The 22397-nt window shown below is 35.7% G+C and overlaps 1 protein-coding gene across 8 annotated transcripts in view; it reads left to right on the top strand.

Annotated features, from left to right (window-relative positions):
• The window catches only part of LOC108707541 (diacylglycerol kinase eta), a 157941-nt gene that overhangs the window by 62010 nt on the left and 73534 nt on the right, over positions 1-22397 (top strand). For all 8 annotated transcript variants that reach the window (XR_005965501.1, XR_005965502.1, XM_041582467.1 and 5 more), the window contains one exon: positions 20666-20776. Coding sequence is in view for 6 of the 8 variants with exons in the window: in XM_041582467.1 (XP_041438401.1) it covers positions 20666-20776 (111 nt within the window). In the remaining 2 variants the exon portion in view is untranslated. The remainder of the gene's footprint in view (positions 1-20665; positions 20777-22397) is intronic.

Consider the following 22397-nt stretch of genomic DNA (forward strand, 5'->3'; position numbering starts at 1 on the left):
GCAACTTTACAATTACTGCATTGATTTTCTTTGTAAGATTTGTGATTTTTACATCAGCATTGCAATCCCAAGCAATTTGTTTGGGTCCTTCCTGACACTGGGAAGGTTAAAGAGCAAAATTTTCTTGTAGTTCTTCTTAAATACATTTCCATGGTAAATATGAATCTCTGTATAAAACTGCATAGCTACTTAACCATACTATATACTGTATATGTTTTTAACTATTGAGTTTTTCAAGCTGCAAACAAAACATTTATTCTGTGAGCTGCTGACAGATTTGGTTGCATTGTGTTCAGTAGGGGGTAAAAAGTTGGGTTCAGGAAGCACTCTAATAAAACTTTTATATCACAAAAACAATAGGTGAAAACAAATTATGAAATGTCAACTTTGGGTGTGCATGTTTTGAGCAATCAGTTCCCCAATTATTTTATCCAGATTTATCCCAGGATTTTGGCTATATAAATGCTACAGAGACATATAGGCAGATCGACTTTAATGATGGAGTCCTTTGTTTAAAAATAATTTAGAATAGCACCCTACAGGATCATTATCTGTCTGAGCTATTAAAAGTAACACACCAGGCTTAAGGTGACCATAGACGCACAGATAATATCGTACAAAACGAATTTTCGTCCGATATTCGGTGTGTGTATGGAAAAAGAGCCGACCGATATTAGCAGAAGACTTGGATATCGGTCGGTTCGTCGATCGGGTTGGACAGAAAATTTTGATCGGGTGCCTTTGAAGGCACCCAAACATTGCCCATTGTTATTGCTGAATCGTCAGATACAAGTAAAATTCTATTGTTTGTACCTGTAATCTACCTGTATATCTGACGATTCAGCTCTACATGTGTGTATTGAAACGAACAATCTTTCTTGGAAAGATCTTTTCCAAGAAAGACCGTAATTGTTACGTCTATAGCCATCTTTAGGATAATTTAGTCATTCAGTGATTTTGAGGAATTCACTGTCCCATTTTTTTTTTTTTAATTAGGCAGCTTTTACTTGTGATTCTTGAACTTTAAAAAACAGTTGGGCAGTTATATAGAACAGCTATCCTTAATTGAAATTATCTATATTAATTAGTTCCTTTTCTGCTTTCCCATTAAGGTTAATGCAGTTGTTCACTAGAATTTGGTAAGTGAAATAAATAGTACAGTATATGGATATTATTTTGCCTTTGCATTTTAGTATAATTACTGGACATACAGTGTTGTTGTTATTTATATAGTGTTGGTATATTCCTCATCAACTTTTTGAAAATCAATCAGTCCAAGTTGGTTTCTAATTTTGTTTCTCCAAAAATCTTTAGGGCAATTGCACGTGGGGCACTTTAATGGCTGCATTTTTCTAGTAGCCCAAAAAAAGCATCGCCAGAGTAAGTGCCTGAGGCAACACCCCCAATAGACTTTAATTTAATCGCCTGACAAGTCCTTGTGTCAGTGTTTAAGTCATCACTAGATTTTTCCAGGCTACTGACACAAGCCCTTGTCAGGCAGTTTACAGTCTGTAGGGGGCTGTTTCACACACTTTGGCACTACATTTTCAGGCTACTAAAAATACAGTATTTAAAATGCCTAAAGTAACCGTGTGTGTCATTGTAAAGTCAGCTTAGTACAGAATTAACCAATACCTCTTGAAAAGGCAGAGTATAACTGCGATTTAAAAATAATGATATTTCCTTGGACAAATGTAACAGATATTTCAGAAATAATTATCATGGTGCAAAAAATAGCACCATATTGTTCCATGCATTTTTTTCTCCTTTCAAAGCCAAATATACATTTCCTTTCCTACATGAAAGCGAATGCTTTGGTAAAAGAAATCCTGATTCCTAATAATGTATCTGCGTTCAGTTTTGAAGTGCAAAAATAACTGGTTGTCAAGAAGGGGTTATATTTAACAATTGCAAGATCTAATTGCACAGATATGTTCTTCAAGGGTGAACAGTCTTTAGAAAAGCTTTTCGTTCTTGCCTGAGTTTGGGATGTATCAATGCTTCATTCGCACATCCATTGGATTATATATTTTTTTTCAGCTTCAACAAACCCACATACAGTTTACATAAGGGATTCTAGATATATGAGGGAAATTTGATTTAGGTGACTAAAAGCAAGGAGTAATTTGGTCATGCCGTTCTGTGTTATAGAACTTTAAAAGCTTTTTCCTCTATTACTTCATGAAAATGGGACAGGATTTGTTGACAAGGCATACTCAAGTTTTATTTTAAAGTATACAAGTTAAATAGTGCTCTGTGATCCTGATACAATCCATTCAGGGGATTCAAATTCAAAGTGGCTTATGTATAGTTTTGTTGAATAAGGTGCTCGTAAAATGTTCAAGCCTACTGATTTCGGGGAAGGAGCAGTGTCAAATTTGTAACTTGAATGTACAAACTATTTTCACTTAGATGCCGCTTTGGTCAGAGTGTCTATCCAACGATATTAGTTGTTAAAGATCAGTTTGTATAGAATCCATATATTGCTTTATTTCACAGTGTCTGGGGGGTTATTCAAAATACCAAGCAAAGTATCTGTAGTACATCAGTTCTTTTGAACTTAACCCCCCCCATTTTTTAAAAATCCAAAATGCAGCAGACACACAGTATAGTATGGGCGTTTTTATTTTCTATTTCCTTTTATTAACATCTTCTGCTTTTCTAATTTCCACTTTATTTTGACTTTCCATGTTTACGCCTTCTTTTTCCCCTTAATTCTTCCCTTTCAACTTCTGCATTCCACCACCACACTTCAAGCCAGCCTTTCCCAAGCCACAAATAAAGTGTGCTTGCGCTGCACTGTTTGGCTCAACAAGTTTTGGCTCAACAGTTTGTACATTATTCTACAGATATGTATGGCAGAGTTAAAAGAAGGAAACTATATATATATATATATATATATATATACTTTATATTTAATATAATTTTCTACTTTATTTTAACATTTATTAGTAACTGTTTTTCTGTTTGCATCCACTAATGATTATTGCAGAGCAAATGTTACAATCTGATGCATCAGTTGCTGACATTTCAGTTTTGTTGCTGTGAACCAACAGCACCAAATGTGTCGCTTGTGTATGTTCAGAGAATCCATGATGAGGCAGTTTTAAAAAATTTTTTTAAAACAATAAAGAACAAAACTGAAAGCATTTGAAAGAAACGTTATTTGTGGTATAATGTTTGAAAACATTATGGTTTGTGAAAGAGAAATACTCCTTAAGTGTAGTTGCTTTAAAAAAAGGAATTTGAAATCACAAGACACACACACACAAAAATCCAGATGTTTTGAGTTACATTTAATTTATTTTTAGATTAAAAAGCTTCATAAACTAAAAAAGCAACCTTCCTTCTCTGTACTGTTTTTTTCATTAGAAACTTGCATTTTTACTCTGAGAAGATAGAGGCTTTCATTTTCAACTTGTAGACTGTGTCAATTGCTGTTTGGTTGCTTCTGGCAATATTACATAAGTCTGAAGATCAGTGCAATCAAATTGTTTTCATAAAGTGGGCTATTTATTCACTATGGTACATGTTTTAGGTCCAAATTATTATAACATTAGGATGCCATTTAAAGAGATTAGTTGTGAAGTCTTGAGTGGGGTCACCGATATCTCTTGGAGACCCATATCCATCTTGTGGAATTGCAGTTGGACAGTTCTGGATTAGATCATCCTACTATGCTGGTCTTAAAGGGGAACTATCGCAAAAATGAAAATTGTATATTAGCTTCAGCATACTGAAATAAGAAACTTTCTAAATACAATCAAATTCTGTACCATTTCTGAAATAATTAAGTTCATTTTCACTATCCCTCTCTCAGGATCTATTTCTCCGGATTCTGCAGGAGTTGGATGTCAGATAATCATTGACAGTTAGATTCAATATATCTTATGGGGGTGCTCCTTTTGCCTAGAAAATATATCAGAGCTCACTCTATTAAAATCACCAGAAATCCTGTCTCTCTACATGCAGACTTTGTGCAAAAGGCAGTTATTTTGTTAGATTTTGTTCGTACTGGAATCAGTTAGCTCTAATTCATCTGCTAGGAAAGGAAGCCCCTATAGAATCTAACTATCAATGAATATCTAACACCCAGCTGCTGCAAGAAGACAGAATGAAAAGAAACAGATGCTGTGAGAGCGACAGTGAACATCAACTTGATTTCAGGAACAATGCAGAATATTTCATTAATTGTATTCACAATGTTTCTCATTTCACTATGCTGAAGATTATTATTATTAAATTTTCATTTTTGCGATAAGTGAACTAAAGAGAATTTATTTACCATCAAAGAATGAGATTATTAAATATCCATCACAGAGATTGAGTACCATCAGTCAATTTTATGTATAGCTAGTGAGAAATGGTTGTGTGAGTAGTTGTGTAGCAGTATGGTGGTTCAGTTGTTCGCATTGCTGTCCTTAAAAACTGCAGTATGTTCTGCAATTCCAACCAGGGCATTATCTGCATAGAGTTTCTACTATATGTTCTCTTGTGCTCTTCCCAAACTCCATAAACACACTGGGAGGTTAATTATCTCCTTATAAAACTGACTTTAGATTGTGGTACGGTATGTTAAAATAGAATAAGGACCTTAGATTGTAAAATTACAAATGCAGGAACTGATGTGAAAGTCCTCCCTCTTGCAAACCAAGCATCTGGGATAACATGTGTAGTAGAGGTATATTATATACAGTACAAAAAAATAAAGGACTCTTTATTTCTGTATAGCAGTTTTTAGAGAAACTGACATCATCACAACAGGAACAAATGATGTGGTTGGCAGACAAAGCACATTGCTGTCTGGGGCAGTAAACAGCTTGGGCCACATGTCAACACCAGTCAGAAAGAAAACATGGAGAACATAAATGTCACCAGCTTCTCAGGAATGGCACGAAGTATGTAAAAGGAATCCTAAGTAAACATATACTGTAGGTGGCCTTTCTCTGTTACCCCTGAAATGGCTGTTAAAAATCACAAGAGGCCCATGTAGTTATTTTCAGCTTACCTAATTGGTAAGACTTGTTGATGGTTGTGTATACATGTATGAATGAATTGGCAAGCCCTTTTTTAAGCTGCTGTAACACTTTCACGGCGTATATACAGGCATTTGCATTAACATTTTAACATTCTACAGTAAAATAAGATAATAACAATAGACTGGCATCCTACTACCTCTCAGTGGGGTTTTCCATGCTCTGGTTCATACTAATTAGGAGAATGTGAATAGAAACATTTCAGAGACTGACAGTTTGGCATGACCTCGCTGACGCTGTCATCTCAGCAGGGGAAACAAACTCCAGCGAGGGCTATTTTTAGAAGAAATGTTTTCATTGTTGGAGGTCTGCCAGATGCATAGGGATATGACAGGATGATAAAACATCCCCACTTTACAACTGAAGTCACAGTGGTCTCAGGAAGCAAGGAGCAAAACTTGCGATGTAACATGAGACAGCTAGCTTACATTCCTATGAGCCTTTACTCCAGGGAAAGCAAACATTTTTATTTAGGAATCTAAACTACAAAAAGTGAAAAAATATGATTATTTTTAATAGGTCTCTCTGCCCATCTAGGAAAGTCTGGTATATGAATTGTTATGAATTATAATTTTTATTTCTTTGTTTATGTAGCACTGACATACTTAACAGTACTTTACAGTGTTCCTGCTCCAGTGGATCTAATAGTCTAAGGTCTTGATCACATTCGCACAATAAGGTCAGTTTTATCAGGAGCCAATTGAGTTGTTTTTTTGGAGTGTGGATAACTGGAGTACCTGCAAGAAATCCTATAACTTACAAACCAGAAGAGATTCAGTTATTCAAGTTATTGTTATATTTATAAGTCTGGGTTAAAAATTTCCATAGAACCAGCTATGATAATTATATGGATTTTAGACTGTTCTAAGCTTGGTGATAAGTTGACCTGGGTAACTGGTAATAAATACAACAATGAGGCACATTGCTGAAGGGTTGCAAAATGTTTAATTTTAAATGAATATGGGTGCAAATTCTGCTACTTTGGTGCAACTGGCTATGCAAGATCTCCTCTTGATACACACATAGGACTCTCTTCAGCAGATGTCATTAGATGCAAGTGTCAGTGTACCAATTTAATCACACTAGACTTAAAGGAAAACTAAACCCCCCACGGTGATAAGTTGCCACTGGTCCCCCCATCTGCTGGCCCCCCCTTCCTGCCTCCCCCCTTACCCCAGAATTGTGTTCCCTGCAGGATTACTGACCGCAAATGCAGAGTGAACGCAGCAGCGCTCACTGGGCACCATCTTCCTGCATTTCTGTAATCTTCGGGTCATCTTCCTTCCATTTCTGGATAGCACATTTCTGGGTAACAGATCCCATACCGTACAAGCCTTAAAACTGCATTTGTTAGCATGCAGTATACAAAACACTTGTATCTATTGTTCAGAACAAGGGGGGCCCTGAACGTAATTGCTATCCAGATCACTCCACTCTTGAATACAAAGACCTGTGTCTGTGAACGGTAGATGTGAATCGAGGGTGTTAGCTGAGATGCCCTAAAGCAATAATAAAGGCTTTTTAAATATGACGAATATTCTGTGATTCTGTTCTAACGTTTCCTATTCGAGGGTGTTAAGGTGCATTGTGGGGATAAAACATAGGGCTCTGTGTGATTTATTTTTTTTTTTTTTTTTAACCTTTTCACCTTGTCTACCCATTGTAAATGAGCTCTATAGTCAGAGTTATGGCAGATTCATCATCGGCAAAGCAACGCACCCTAGTAATAGATAGGGACCTCGATTTTTTTACATATCCTGGTTGTAGTATTTTAATATTATTTGGAGTCTCTGATATACTTAAAAATATTGTAAGCATGTTTTATACATAACTCAGGTTTCTTTATCATCTCAGGCATTAAAAAACGTATTAAGCAAGGTACTTTCTATTGCCATAAAGTGTATTTTTGTTTTTTTAATACTCAAGGCATAGTGGTTATAGAATCTCTTCGGTGCTACCTCCAAATATAGTCTCTTGCTCTCATTATTATACAGTCCTGTTGCATGACAGACCTGTTATACTTAATGCTATTGTGATTTATTTTCTGTGCCGTCGCTCGTCAGGTATGACATGCTGCTGTTTTTAGAATATATGCTAGTCTACTTTTCTCTCAAGAATGATTTTCTTTTCTCCACCATGGAATTTTACCCAAAGAATCTCTGCATTTGCTTTAATAACATAGATATGTTAATAATAGCTTGCTTCATCTAATTTTGCACCATATTTGATTCAAAGTTTTCCTGCTAATCTGGGTGTAACCATCAATATTTTCTTTACAAACATATATATTGGTCCATTACACGGTAATGCAAGTAATGAAAGCAGCTGCTTGGACTCCTCCCCTGCATTATTATAATGCTTTTTGTAAAACGGACCGCAGAACGTACATGCATCATTCATGATCTATTACATTAAGAAGGCCTAATCCTCATTTAAATCAGTCACCTACAGTATGTCATTCAAGCTATAGGTTGCTATAAGTAATTATTCATGTGTAAACCATCCTTGCAATAAGGTTGTTCTTTTTTTAGTGCTTTTGTGAAGATGAGACCTCTGTGTGGGAAACTGGCATGCACTTGGCTTTCAGTATTACCTGTTCCCTTTAATTCTATAATGCATTAGATCTCTCTCTATAACAAACTTTACACACAATTTAATCAACATTATTTTTTTATAACTATCGCAACACATTCCACACACTGTACTTTTTTAATATTCTTTACAATAAAATTCAATTCTCATATACACGATCTTTACATTTATTGTTAAATTGCAGAGCTTCATTAAATGAGTTGTTTGTTGCACCTTAATCACTTTTGAAAGGTATAGGCACCATGAACTGTGCAGTTTTTATACCAGTAGGCCTTTTTCCTCACCTTACTGAATGTCATACAGTCATATGAAAAAGTTTGGGAACCCCTCTCAGCCTGTATAATAAATTACTCCACTTTTAAAAAAAAGATTACAGTGGTATGTCTTTCATTTCCCAGGAACATCTGAGTACTGGGGTGTTTTCTGAACAAAGATTTTTATTGAAGCAGTATTTAGTTGTATGAAATTAAATCGAATGTGAAAAACTGCCTGTGCAAAAATTTGGGGTACCCTTGTAATTTTGCTAATTTGAATGCATGTAACTGCTCAATACTGGCAACACCAAATTGGTTGGATTAAGAGGCGGGCAGGTGTGTCCAATCATAAGAAAAGGTATTAAGGTGGCCAATTGCAAGTTGTGCTTCTGTTTGACTCTCCTGAAGAGTCACAGCATGGGATCCTCAAAGCAACTCTCAAAAGATCTGAAAACAAAGATTGTTCAGTATCATGGTTTAGGGAAGGCTACAAAAAGCTATCTCGGAGATTTAAATTGTCAGTTTTAACTGTAAGGAATGTAATAAGGAAATAGAAGGCCACAGGCACAGTTGCTGTAAAACCCAGGTCTGGCAGGCCAAGAAAAATACAGGAGCGGCATATGCGGAGGATTGTGAGTGGTTACAGACAACCCAAAGATCACCACCAAAGACCTGCAAGAATATCTTGCTGCAGATGGTGTGTCTGTACATCATTCTACAATTCAGCGCAATTTGCATAAAGAACATCTGTATGGCAGGGTGATAAGAAAGAAGCCCTTTCTGCACTCACGCCACAAACAGGGTCCCTTGTTGTATGCAAAAGCTCATTTAGGAACACAGTGCTTTGGACTGATGAGACAAAAAATGTAGTTATTTTGTCATAACAAAAAGTGCTTTGCATGGTGGAAGAAGAACCGCCGCATTCCAAGAAAAACACCTGCTACCTACTGTCAAATTTGCTGGAGGTTCCATCATGCTGTGGGGCTGTGTGGCTAGTTCAGGGACTGGGGCCCCTGTTAAAGTTGCGGGCCAGATGAATTCAACCCAATATCAACAGATTCTTCTGGATAATGTTCAAGCATCAGTCACAAAGCTGAAGTTACACAGGGGTTGGATATTCCAACAAGACAATGACCCTAAACACACTTGGAAATCTACAAAGGCATTTATGCAGAGGGAGAAGTACAATATTCTGGAATGGCCGTCACAGTCCCCCAACTTGAATATCATTGAAAATATATGGAATGATTTGAAGCAGACTGTCCATGAGGGAGCGAAGTAGCTATAAACCTGAAATGAGGTAACATTATGTCAAGTCTTTGAAAGGAGGCTAAATTTATCTTGCTTAAAGCTGATAAATATTGCATATTCATATTTCACAATAAAATCTATTGCATAATCTGTGAACAGAATTAGTTTCATTCAGTTGTCCAGACCTTTATAGTTAGAGCCAAAATCAATTCTCGATTCAGTGCATCCCTTCTTAAATATTATTGAGACTGGATATTACACAAACATCTTACATTTGTTTCTTTCATAGCTATTGTAAGCTCTGAACACTGATATTTATTGTTGAACTCATTCGTTTATGTGGAACAGTTAAAGATCTCAATAAGTTGGTTGATTTGACATTCTGTTCTGGTTTTGTTTTACCCTAGAATTTCTGGCTTCTCTTCTGTTGGACAGGTTGTACCTAAAAAAGGAGAAGGACGATTGGAGGAAGCAGGATGCAAATTACGCCGAAATAATACTAAAAAGATCCTTGCTAATTCCGTAGCAGCAATACATATGCATGAATAAGATTTAATTAGACATAGCTGAGCAGGCTCTACAACATGTGGTCTTGTGCCTGTGAAATAAGTCCTCCTCATTTAGTAAAACATTTGGTTTGTACTGGTAAACCTACACTTTGGATTCCCATTGGAGCACAGACAATAAGCATGCCCATTAGGTACCCTTTTGACTCCTTCACTGACTAAAAGTTGCTTTTAGAGTAGAAATAAGACTTTACATTTAGTACTATGTTCACGATACTGCTGGCCGATGGCTGAAGCAACAAATAAGCTAGCACTGCTGATAAGCATTTGGTAGCAAAGGTGCAGGTCTTTGATTTACCACTGAAACTGTTCAGAGAATATGAATATACTGTACTTATGCAAATGTTGTCCAAAGGGACAGATGTGCAGAGCGCATGGGAAGTCATGGCTAAAAAACTTCACAAAACCTTTTTATTTTTTTTATCTTGCAAACAATAGAAAATAAGTATACATTGAAAATTTATTTATTGTTGATAGATGGAACGCACTTTTAAAAAGGTGATCGACCCCTTTAAACAGCAAGCATCAAGTATATTTTTTCAAACATAAACGTTACCCAGGATATGGCAGTTGAGGGCCCATGAATGGTATACATAATCTGATTGTAAAAGCTTAAGAAGTCTATCTAATGAAGTGTTTCTTTAAACATCCTATTAAAATAGTGTCTCATTATTAGATTCATGGATTCTTAGAACTCTCTGCCAAGACACTTCTCTAGCTGTTGACATTTTAAGTTAATATTATTTGATTAAAATGAAACATTTATAAATCCAGAAACAGAAAACATCCCTTTTATCTTTAAAAGAGAACTTACACGGCTTGTACAACTCTTGTTTCTAGAGAGGGCTACCTACATAGTAGTTCAGCCCCTGCTATTGCTGAAAACACTGGAACTTCTTGATTTGTCAGCCAAAGCTTTTTTTCCAACCAAGTATTTACAGTGTAGTGTACTCCAGAAATGATCAAATTCATTTATGTAAGGGTAATTAAATATTTTATTCATCTTCCCATTGTTGGTGATTTGGCATGTTTTGTGCATTTTTGCATTTTATTGCTATAATAGACAGAGACATGTTTCTCTTTAATAGAGTGTAAATCAATAATTATATATATATATATATATATATATATATATATATATATATATATATATATATATATATATATATATATATATATAGACAAATACAAGATTCCTCTGCACTCAACCCATTATCAATATATTTAAGACAGACATTTTGTGCATACTGCTACTGAAAAATGCCTTACCCTTTAAACAAAACAGGGATTGTTTGTCCATATATTGCAATATATTTAAGCTGGCCAACTACGTCAAAGTCATCCCATATCTGGCCAGTCCTATGCTCAATTTTCATTTGATTCATTAAGAATTCTATGGTTTCATTATACATTTTATAAAAGGGACGAATGCGTTTTACCTGCAACTTACTAGCTGCTTTCAAAGTAAAACTCCCAAACTTGGCTGCCTTTTTATTAGACACCAGTGGGATCACCTGACTATAGTTGGAGGGGGTGGGAGCTACAACATGGAGCTGGTCACTGCTCTTAATATATATATATATATATATTAATATATATATAATCAAACATTCACAAAGAATCGAATAAAGGGGACACAGTCCATTTTCAATACATACATTTGAAAAAAGGAGCAGTGCGCTATTGCTTTTGATTTGTGTATAATTCTATATGTCCTATACATTTCCTATACAAACAGATATTTGTGTGTATTCTTTTTTTTTTTATACCCACTTATTTTTGAGGTATTTTACTTTAAGTTGCAGGTAAAACGTATTCGTCCCTTTTATAAAATGTATAATGAAACCATAGAATTCTTAATGAATCAAATGAAAATTGAGCATAGGACTGGCCAGATATGGGATGACTTTGACGTAGTTGGCCAGCTTAAATATATTGCAATATATGGACAAACAATCCCTGTTTTGTTTAAAGGGTAAGGCATTTTTCAGTAGCAGGATGCACGAAATGTCTCTGTCTTAAATATATTGATAATGGGTTGAGTGCAGAGGAATCTTGTATTTGTCTATATGTATTTTGTGGTCACACCCTCATTGCACCCCCGCCTAATGATTTTAAAAACTAGTGGTGAGCACAACTTTCCCTTGTTTGTTATAGTTCTACAAGAGCAGTGACCAGCTCTATGTTGTAGCTCCCACCCCCTCCAACTATAGTCAGGTGATCCCACTGGTGTCTAATAAAAGGGCAGCCAAGTTTGGGAGTTTTACTTTGAAAGCAGCTAGTAAGTTGCAGGTAAAACGTATTCGTCCCTTTTATAAAATGTATAATGAAACCATAGAATTCTTAATGAATCAAATGAAAATTGAGCATAGGACTGGCCAGATATGGGATGACTTTGACGTAGTTGGCCAGATTAAATATATTGCAATATATGGACAAACAATCCCTGTTTTGTTTAAAGGGTAAGGCATTTTTCAGTAGCAGGATGCACGAAATGTCTCTGTCTTAAATATATTGATAATGGGTTGAGTGCAGAGGAATCTTGTATTTGTCTATATGTATTTTGTGGTCACACCCTCATTGCACCCCCGCCTAATGATTTTAAAAACTAGTGGTGAGCACAACTTTCCCTTGTTTGTTATAGTTCTACAAGAGCAGTGACCAGCTCTATGTTGTAGCTCCCACCCCCTCCAACTATAGTCAGGTGATCCCACTGGTGTCTAATAAAAGGGCAGCCAAGTTTGGGAGTTTTACTTTGAAAGCAGCTAGTAAGTTGCAGGTAAAACGTATTCGTCCCTTTTATAAAATGTATAATGAAACCATAGAATTCTTAATGAATCAAATGAAAATTGAGCATAGGACTGGCCAGATATGGGATGACTTTGACGTAGTTGGCCAGCTTAAATATATTGCAATATATGGACAAACAATCCCTGTTTTGTTTAAAGGGTAAGGCATTTTTCAGTAGCAGGATGCACGAAATGTCTCTGTCTTAAATATATTGATAATGGGTTGAGTGCAGAGGAATCTTGTATTTGTCTATATGTATTTTACTTCCTTGTTAGATGGCTGGGTTGGAGATGTTGTTTTGTGAGTAGGAGGTAAGGTTTTTATTTGTTGTTGTTGTTGGGTGGTTTAATGCTTTAATGCCAAAAGCAATAATAATAAAGTTCTTTCATTAGCAGACAGTAGCTGAGGTCCTATGTTAGTGGGTTTCCCTGGTAATTGTGTACATTTAATAACCGTAAGAATTTACAGATATAGAAAGTAAATCACGTTTTGTTACTCTTTAAAAATAAGTCAAGGGGACATAAAGCAAAAAAAAAAAAAAAAAAGTTGTTTTTTTATTTTTTTTATGTGTTTGTATTTCCTTTGCTGAAAGATGGCAGTTTTTTTTAAAGGTTTTATTTATATTTATTTGATTGATCTTAAGCAAACATAGAGCAGTCAGACCAGGAAAGCATTTGTTACTTGCGCATATACAAGTTTTATACTCTGTAAAAGAAAGGTGGCAGTTTAGTATACACACTGCAAGTTTGTAAACAGTACATTACTTAATTTTTAACTGAGAAGAATGTTGATAACAATACTGTCACCACATTAATGTTTGCAAAAGTAGCAAAATGTTGGTTAAACAAGCAATAAAATATTTTCTCAAAAAAAAAAAGCAGCCTGGGTGACTGAGATTATATTATCCTCCTATAAGATATCATGGATAGAAAATCTACTATATACATCTTTTTCTTAAGTTAACAATTCATGACTAGAGTAATCTAAGGGGCAGATTTATCAAGGGTTGAATTTCGAAGCTGAAAATACTTAGAAATTCGAAACATCGAATTGAATTACTTCGACTTCGAATATCGAAGTCAAATTTTTTTTTCCATCGAATTTGGCCATTTGCGGTCGAAGTAAAATCGTTCGATTCAAAGGATTTCAGTGATCGATCGAACGATTTTTCTTCTACTTTAAAAAACGTAGAAAACTGCTCTAGAAGGTCCCCATAGGCTAACATAGCACTTCGGCAGGTTTAATTTGGCGAAGTATTGAAGTCAAAGTTTTTTTTAAAGAGACAGTACTTCGATTATCGAATGGTCGAATATTCAAACTATTTTACTTCGAATCAAATTCGAAGTCGTAGTATCCTATTCGATATTTGAAGTATCCAAAAAAATTACTTTGAATTTCAAATTTTTTTTACTTTGAAAATTCCCTCGAATTCACATCGACCCTTGATAAATCTGCCCCTAAATGTGCCACTAACACTGCGTGTTTTAGCTTAGCTTTTTGGCAATTGAAGATATGCTCGAGTGAATGTTGTCCATTTCCCTTGTCTGTATGGGGGACCTCCAGTTGCACTTTCCTCCTATACATTTCAAAAGCATAAACCGACATCTCATAAAAATGGACCCTGCTTAGACTGTCCAGCGTAGTTCATGGCAGCCATGTTCAGCCTCTTCGGTAATCTTGAGAATGAGACTGGCGCTTTGTCAATTTTCGTGAGTTTCGCCACATGCACAGTTGCCGCACAACAGAAAATTGCTCCAACTGCGCATGTGCCGCTTCGCCGGTCTCATTCTGAAGATTACCGAAGAGAAGAAGATGGCTGCGGTGAACTCTGCTGGACAGAATCTGCACAGAAAAAGTTATGGGCATTTGCTGGGGGGAGGGTGCAGCTAGGCTGGGGGGGGATGAAGGAGGGGGGGTCTATGTAGGATAGGGGGGTAGGGTTTTTTTTAAGGGTTTGTTTCTCTTTTAAGATCCTATTGTGCAGAAATTGATGTGAATGTGTTGTGTAAATGTGTTGGTGCTATATAAATAACACATAATAATTGTGGTCCTGCGCCAAAGCTACTTTGAAAGTGATACTGGCTTAATTTGCAGTTTTAGGGCTATAGGACAGGGGCAGTTTTGGCAGCAGTTTTGAAAGCACCTGTTAACCGCTGTGAGTCACTTCTCCTTGTGTACAGTAAGCGCTGGGAGTTTTCTGTATATAATACAAGATAAAGCACATCCTTAATTCAAAAAGCCTGGGAACTGGTAAAGTATCAGTGATCAATGGATATAATACTGCACTCATCAGATCTTGCAAAATGTTAATTTACTGTAAAGAAATGTAATCCAATGTTTCAGTCACAAACAGTGACCTTCCTCAAGGAGAAGTGTTCACCCTGAGGGAGGTAACTGTTTGTAACCTGAAAAATTGGATTGTTAAAAATGAATTAACTTTTTCCATGACCTGAGTAAGGTACTATGTTCTTATATTGTTTCATGTTACTTCTCAGTCTTGCCTAAGCTGCCACTGTGTTTTAGACTGCCTTATTGCAGCCTTCCTTATAACCTTATATAGCTTTTTCTAACAAAAAGGTAGAAGGTGGTGTGGCCTAGTATCCTGAAGGGGCAGATTTACTAAGGGTTGAATTGTAAATTTGAATTACATTTATTTTTTTTTGGTCAAAACTCTCAAATTCGAATTGTAAATAATTCAAACTTGATTTGAATTTTAATTCAAATTCGAAAATTGAGATTTATCAAACCTTGACCCTTGGAACAATTCGAATTCGATTATTCGCCATCTGAAACCTGCTGAGTTTATGTATAAGTCAATGGGAGAGGTCCAGTGACCCATTTAAAGTATACCCATTTAGTCGAATTTGATTCAAATTTTATTCGAGTTTTTGGGTCGGTAATATTAGTTAGAATTTTAGAAATTCTATTTTTTTTTTATTAAATAACCTCCCAATCGAATTTAGAGTATATTCGAATGTATTAGAGTTAAAAAAAAATTCACATGAATTCGAAATTCGACCTATGATAAATGGGCATATAAAATTATGATCTGGCAAACACGGCTATACATTGAATCTTACCCAATTAATTTGTTAGTATAATGACCCTTGAACAGCAAACTGCACAAACCCCGGTGTGAATAAAAATACACTGGTATGCAGAGAGTTAATATCCTGGAGGATGGTAACCTTTTGAGGGTAATTTCACACAGGGTCCTTTCTGTGTCACCTTGGAGAATGTATATAATGCTAAACATTGCTGTATCAGCTGCTTGATTGCTGATATTGAGCAGCTTCAATTAAAGGGGATGGCCACCTTTAAATTAACTTTGATTATGATGTAGGGTATGATAATCTGAGACAATTTGCAATTGGTTTTCATTTATTATTTGTGTAGCTTTTTATTCAGTTCTCCAGTTTGCAATTTCAGTAATCTGGTTGCTAGGGTCCAAATTACCGCAGCAATTGATTTGAATAAGAGACCGGAATATGAATTGGAGAGATGGAAACATACTTCAATTTAACTTAAAAGGTGAACCACCCCTTTAAATGCCTTGCAATAATGGATGTTATCTACTATGGAGGGCTGATTGAAATTGAATTGCTTGGGTGCCCTAGAATGTCTGTCCTCCTTTTGCTGTTGGGCAGCCCTTGGTGTGGGTAAGATGAGATGTGTTGCTGTAAGTGTCTTTGCAGTGTGTGTGTGTGTATATATAAATGCGGTGGCCTGCACACTGAAGTGATTACTGTTTATGTGGCGTGCTTGTGTTGTAAATTTTTGGTGCTTGGAGATGAGGTGAACTGTGTAATCGTGAAAATATGTAGGCAAGTGCTGTCCACAGCCAAGAAGCATCAGTAGGGGCCGTTGGGTTTTAATATTTTTAGGGCACACAGGGCATACTGTCCGCTTGGACATAATTTTCGGTGTTACTTGTTCCTTAACACTTGCATGGTAACGAGAGATTTTTTTACGATTAAGTCCGTAAACGGTTTTATTAAAACTGTATGAGGGGAAAAAATGAAAACACTGAAAGGAAGGCTCTCTGCAGTGAAGATGTAATACTTTTTCATTTTGCTATATCCGAACATATCTATTTCAGCCTCTTGAACAACATGGGTTGTGTGGGTTGCAAATTCTTTTTGTTTTGTTTGTGCACCTGAGACCACTTAACTATTCCATTCAGAAGTCAATGATGAAAGTCCAGCTGATGATGCTTTTTTTCATTTTCACTATCTATAAAAAGCCTGTAGCATAAGTTAATGATGGAAAAATCAACTTGAGAACTGAATATATATAGTTATATCTAAATGTATAAATACATCTATCTAACAATCAGTATATGAGAGATAGAGTAGAACCCTGATTTTACATCTCCCAGTGGACTGTGGCAAAACCGTATAAAATCCAGGAAATAAAAAGACGCCACTTGCCTGTATGGGAAAGAGAGAAAGAAAAACATTAATTCTAGGAAACCGTAAAATCGGGGATATATTATATAGATTGATAAGAACCCAAAAGTTCTGTGAAAGCCTTCTAAAACAGAATAAATTTGCATATTTTCAGCAACATAGCATTGCCTAAAAGTGATACTGACACTAAAAAACTTTTTAAATATTAATGTGCATTAAAAGTTACCTATAGGTCATGCTGATTGTTTTTTGCTGAGAGGTCTGTTTTTGTAAGTAATTGTCACTTGACGTTCCTAAACCTGACTATTTTACCTTAGAATTTAGCTACGAATTGTAATGCTATTAACCAGCAGTTACTAAGAGGACAGCACATTATGGGGCAGATTTATCAAAATATTAGTTTAGAGCTTGATAAATAAAAACTCACTCATGTTTTATTCATTCCTGCCTCCAGGATTTGACTAAATCTCAGCTGTTTTTGCATGATTCTGTAGTAATATTAGTGTTCATCTGAATCTGAATCCTTAAAGGGGGTTGTTCACCTTCCAAACACTTTTTTCAATTCAATTTTAGATTGTTCTCCAGAAATAAATACTTTTTTCAATTACTTTCCATTATTTATTTTTTAAAATCTAAGTGTAAAGGTGAATGTTCGTGTCTCTGGTGTTTGAGTCTGACAGCTCAGTAATTTAGGCGCAGACTCTAAACTGTTACAATTTTGCAACATTGAGTTAATCAATTTCTTAGCAGCATCTCTGGAGTATTAGCAACTATTGTATCAATTCTAGCAACTGCCTGTAATGAAACTTAGAGATTCTGCTCAGCAGGGACAAAGATAAGAAATGTATCGACTAAATGTATCAATTTAGAACAGTTTACAGGATCGGCGACCCCCCTTTTAGAGTTGCTTCAGAAGGAGAGAAATGACACTTTACACTTCAATATTAGAAAAACCGTCACACATAGAAAATAGAAAGTCATTGGAAAAAATCGTTATTTCTGGTGATCTATCTGAAACCAACTAGTAGTTTGAAGGTGAACAACCCCTTTAAGGGTACAACTACATGGCAACAGCAAAGCCGGATGGTGTAGAGTCAGATGAACTTTGAGACACCATCCGACATTTGTATTTCTTACCTTGTTTTCTGTTGCATCTGACTTGACGCCTGCATTTTGGAGCAGAGCATCGGATCCGGCACAATCGTCCAAAAATCGTACGTGTAGTTGTACCCTAAAATCATGGGCCATTAAAGCTCTGGACAACAGAAAGGGTTTATTTTTTATTAAAGAGAATCTCCACCTAAATATTGTTTTTAATTTGGTGAAAGAATATATAATTAATTTTCATAAATAAGTCCTTTATTGTATGGACACTTGAAGTGTTCAGGAAACACGGGTTATCACAACAATAATTGTATCTCTTAATAACTATTCACTTTTAAATCAGGACTGACAGAAATTACATATTTGCTCACAGCATTATTTCAGGAGCAGAATTCCGCACCATACAGAAGATTGCAAGCAGCTCTCACCAGATAGTTAACTGTTAACATTGTCACAAACAGAGCAATTTTATTATTCATCTTGAATAAAAACAGAACAGACAGCAGTGCTTATAATTAGCTTAAACAGAAGTGTGTCATAACATTTATGCTGTTCACTCGAGTATAAAGCACTGGGAAGAAACCGAGGCTGACAATTTTGTATACCATTAATACAATGGGAAGCTCATTTGTTATGTTTTACAAGAATCCTTGCAAATGCTAATTGTATAACCACTGTATAAATAAGCTGCACGGTCAGTTTTTTTTATTGCTAAGTTGAAAATGTCCAATGGTTTGCAAAATTTGTACCCACCTACTATCATATATGGAGAACTGCTTTTGGCGGACTAAGTAAACCAGAGTAGCTTATTTTCTGACTGCTCATCTGAAATGGAGGACATTATATCCCTAAAGAGTGAATGGTAACGTCATATCAACTTGCCCTCTTTTATAGAAACGTTTTGTATGATTTTGGAGGGAATTCACAAAAATGAGAGAGCATTTTTTTTTAGTGAGCATGGTTTAAATACAGTTTCCATATTGACATCTGCCAAAATTCTGAATCTGGCTGTTTACAGACACATTTGTGAATATGTCATTAAAATGACAAAAACAGAGGGATAAAAAAATGATTTTAACAACGTAATCAGCATTTTTATAAACAAGCAAAAGTATATTGTATGCCATTTTATATACAGAAGTAGCTTCTTGCCAACATAAAATAGGGGCAAAACCATTTTACCACATATTGTTTGCATTATCTTGCGAGTTATCTGAAGCACACAATCAGTAGTAAAAGGCAAAGATCTGAGAGAAAGCTGATGACTGACGGGTTTAGAAAGACAAATTTCAGAAAAATGTTGTGTGAGAGACGAAATCTGGAAACTGTCAAGGAACAGGTCAATGTAAAAATAAAAACTGGGTAAATAGGCTGTGCAAAATAAAGAAATGTTTCTAAAATAACTAGCCAAAAATTTAATTTATGAAGGCTGGAATGACTGGATGTCTAACAGAACACTGCTTCCTGCTTATCAGCTCTCTAACTCTGAGTAAAGGTGACCAAACACATAGGGGCAGATTTATCAACGGTTGAGGTGAATTTTCAAATTAAAAAAATTAGAATTTTGAGCTATTTTTTGTGTACTCCGACTAGGGAATAGTTCAAATTAGATTTGAATTTGAAAAAAATTCGAAAATTCGAATATTGAAATTTATCATGTACTGTCTCTTTAAAATTCGACTTCTAAAACCTGCCGAATTGCTGTTTAAGCCTATGGGGGACCTAGAACCTATTCGGAGTCAATTGGTGGACTTTGATTTTTTTGGGAAAAACGTTGAATCGAAATTCGTTATTCCTTCTATTTGTACGATTCTAATTCGGCCGAAAACTGACCTATTCGACCATTAAAAAAACTTTGACTTAATTTTGGCTGGTCTTTTTGAATTCGAATTTCGAAGTTCTTTCAATTCGAAATTCGACCCTTGATAAATATGCCCCTTAGAGATCTGCTCATTGGGCGATGCAGCCAAACAAGCGGATAATATTGGGCTGATCCGATCGTGGGCCCTAGGGCCCAATGATTGGATCATAATGAAAGGAATACAGGCAGTTACATTTTTGGCTAGCTTACTATATAAAAAACATTTTTTATTTAGAACAGCATATCTATTTACCCAGTTTTTATTTTGATACTGAACAATTCCTTTAAATGACACCTTCACAAAAATGTAGATCAAGGTTTTGTAAATATGGTTGGAAATTCAACAAATCTGTCTCCTTTTATTTTGTCTCTGTATCACCGCTTTTGTGAATTCCTGACTTTGTGTTGTCCATGAAAATTCTTGTTGATTTTTTTTTGTCAAAACTCACTTTTTCTGGTTAAAAAACCCCCCCAGAGTTTTCAAGTTTTTTTTTTTAAAAAAACTAGAATTTTTAGAAATTTACGATTTTCCATCCTCGTTTTTTCTTAAATTAGAAATCATTTGAGCTGTGAGTTCATTAGAGTTCATTCGAGGTATATAAAAGACTAAAATTCAACCTTTGATAAATAACCCCCTAAATATTTAATACACTCTTTCAGGATGGCTGTGTATTTTGCAAATAACTTGAAGAAGGCCCCCCTCTCTTTTGTCATCTTGTTGGTATTCATGCGTGTGGCTCAGGAAAAAGATGAATGTGCTCGTTCCATTTTGACAATCCTGTATTTTTTGTTTACTTTCCAGACAAGTATCAAAGAGGGATTATTATTGAAGCAGACCAGTTCATTTCAGAGATGGAAAAAACGCTATTTTAAGCTGCGTGGCAGAACCCTCTATTATGCCAAGGATTCAAAGGTAAGAACATTTCATTGTTGATTTTGAATAAATCAGATATATATTGAATAAATTGTCCAGATGTTATTTTACTTGCACATCAGAGATTTGTACTATGTAATTTATATATAGGTCCTAGAACAGTGGATCCTGTAACAGGGCCGTTACACATCAGCATCTATTAAAATGCATGCTGAACGTGCTATATATATATAATTTTTTTTAACATGCAGGAATGTTTTTTTGTGTTGTTTAGTGTAATTTCCCACCATATTCACAAACCTCTATCACCATTAGTCTTTTGTACAGGATTTTAAATGATATCTTAGCAACATTTTTGTGAATTTGTCTTTAGCTCTTCCTAAACTTGTCAGAATGTCATCAGGTGACTCTTAGCTGTAGCTGTACCTTGTACTAATAATTGTGCCTTTCAGAAAAGTGATTCCCTGCCTCTTTAAAGGCCAATATGTGAGAACACTTGCTTTATCACCTACCATTTCATGTCATTTCTCATCTCCAGTCTCCTGTTATGGGGAAGTAAAACCTCCTGAAAATGTTTGTGTATGTGTCTGCCAATAGAATGCTAATATCCATATATAGTATATGTAAAGTACTCCCCTATAGTGCCACAGCTTGGAGGAAGCAATTCAGAGCTAAGGACATGGAGTTACACTGAGCTTTACTCCATTTTGAAAATGTCCAGGAGAAAATGTCCTTTTTTTTACCAACATATTCACAAAAGTGCCTGTAAACTTAACCAAAAAATTAAAAAGTGTCGGTTGAGAATTGTGGCAGATATTGCAAATATTGAGATTGTATTTACCCCAGTTTTAAAACTACTTCTACTTCAATAAATGCTTCCTCTACTTTTGAGAATTCCCCCAAGTGTGCCAGCCTTATTGCTTATTATTATATTACTCCTTCTTTAAATGGACAGTCAAACAAAAAAATTGGTTTAAATCACATTTTACCTCTACTGAACTTTTGCACCAACCTAAATTTTCAGCATCTCAATAGCAGCAATGATCCAGGACTTCACCATCTTAGAAAGTATCAATGAACACTCACATGTTCAGTGGGCTCTGAGCAGCTGTTGAGAAGCTAAGCTTAGGGGTTGTCACAAATTATCCAGCAGAAAATGAGGTTGTCCTGTAATATAAGATGATGCCACAGGGCTGATTATTAAATCCTGATGCTGTTTGCACTGGTTTTTGTGCTGCCATGTAGTAAGTATCTGTATTAATTACTAATTAGCCTTATATTGTGACATTTCTATTTTATGTGTACTGTATATTGTGAGTGGGTCCCTAAGCTCCGTAAGTGACAGCAGCACAGAGCATGTGCAGTGAATCAGCAGAAAAGAAGATGAGAAGCTACTGGGACATCTTTGGAGACACAGATCTTTACTACTAAATGGTTGCCTTGGTCTGGTACGGAAACTCAAAACTTAATGTACAGTCAGTAGTCAGGGACAGGCAGGGGTCAAAACACCGTAATCAGACCATGGCCCCTATAAATAATTAAATTTTGCGGCAACGATGACATCACCCATGACGCCCGAAAATGAAAGAACATGCATATGTGCATGCGCAGGGAGTGCGGTGGGTGTCCCTGCCGCTCCACTAGACCTCCAGGTATTTTC

Source organism: Xenopus laevis, chromosome 2L (assembly GCF_017654675.1).
Source record: "Xenopus laevis strain J_2021 chromosome 2L, Xenopus_laevis_v10.1, whole genome shotgun sequence".
In the NCBI taxonomy this organism is placed as follows: domain Eukaryota; kingdom Metazoa; phylum Chordata; class Amphibia; order Anura; family Pipidae; genus Xenopus; species Xenopus laevis.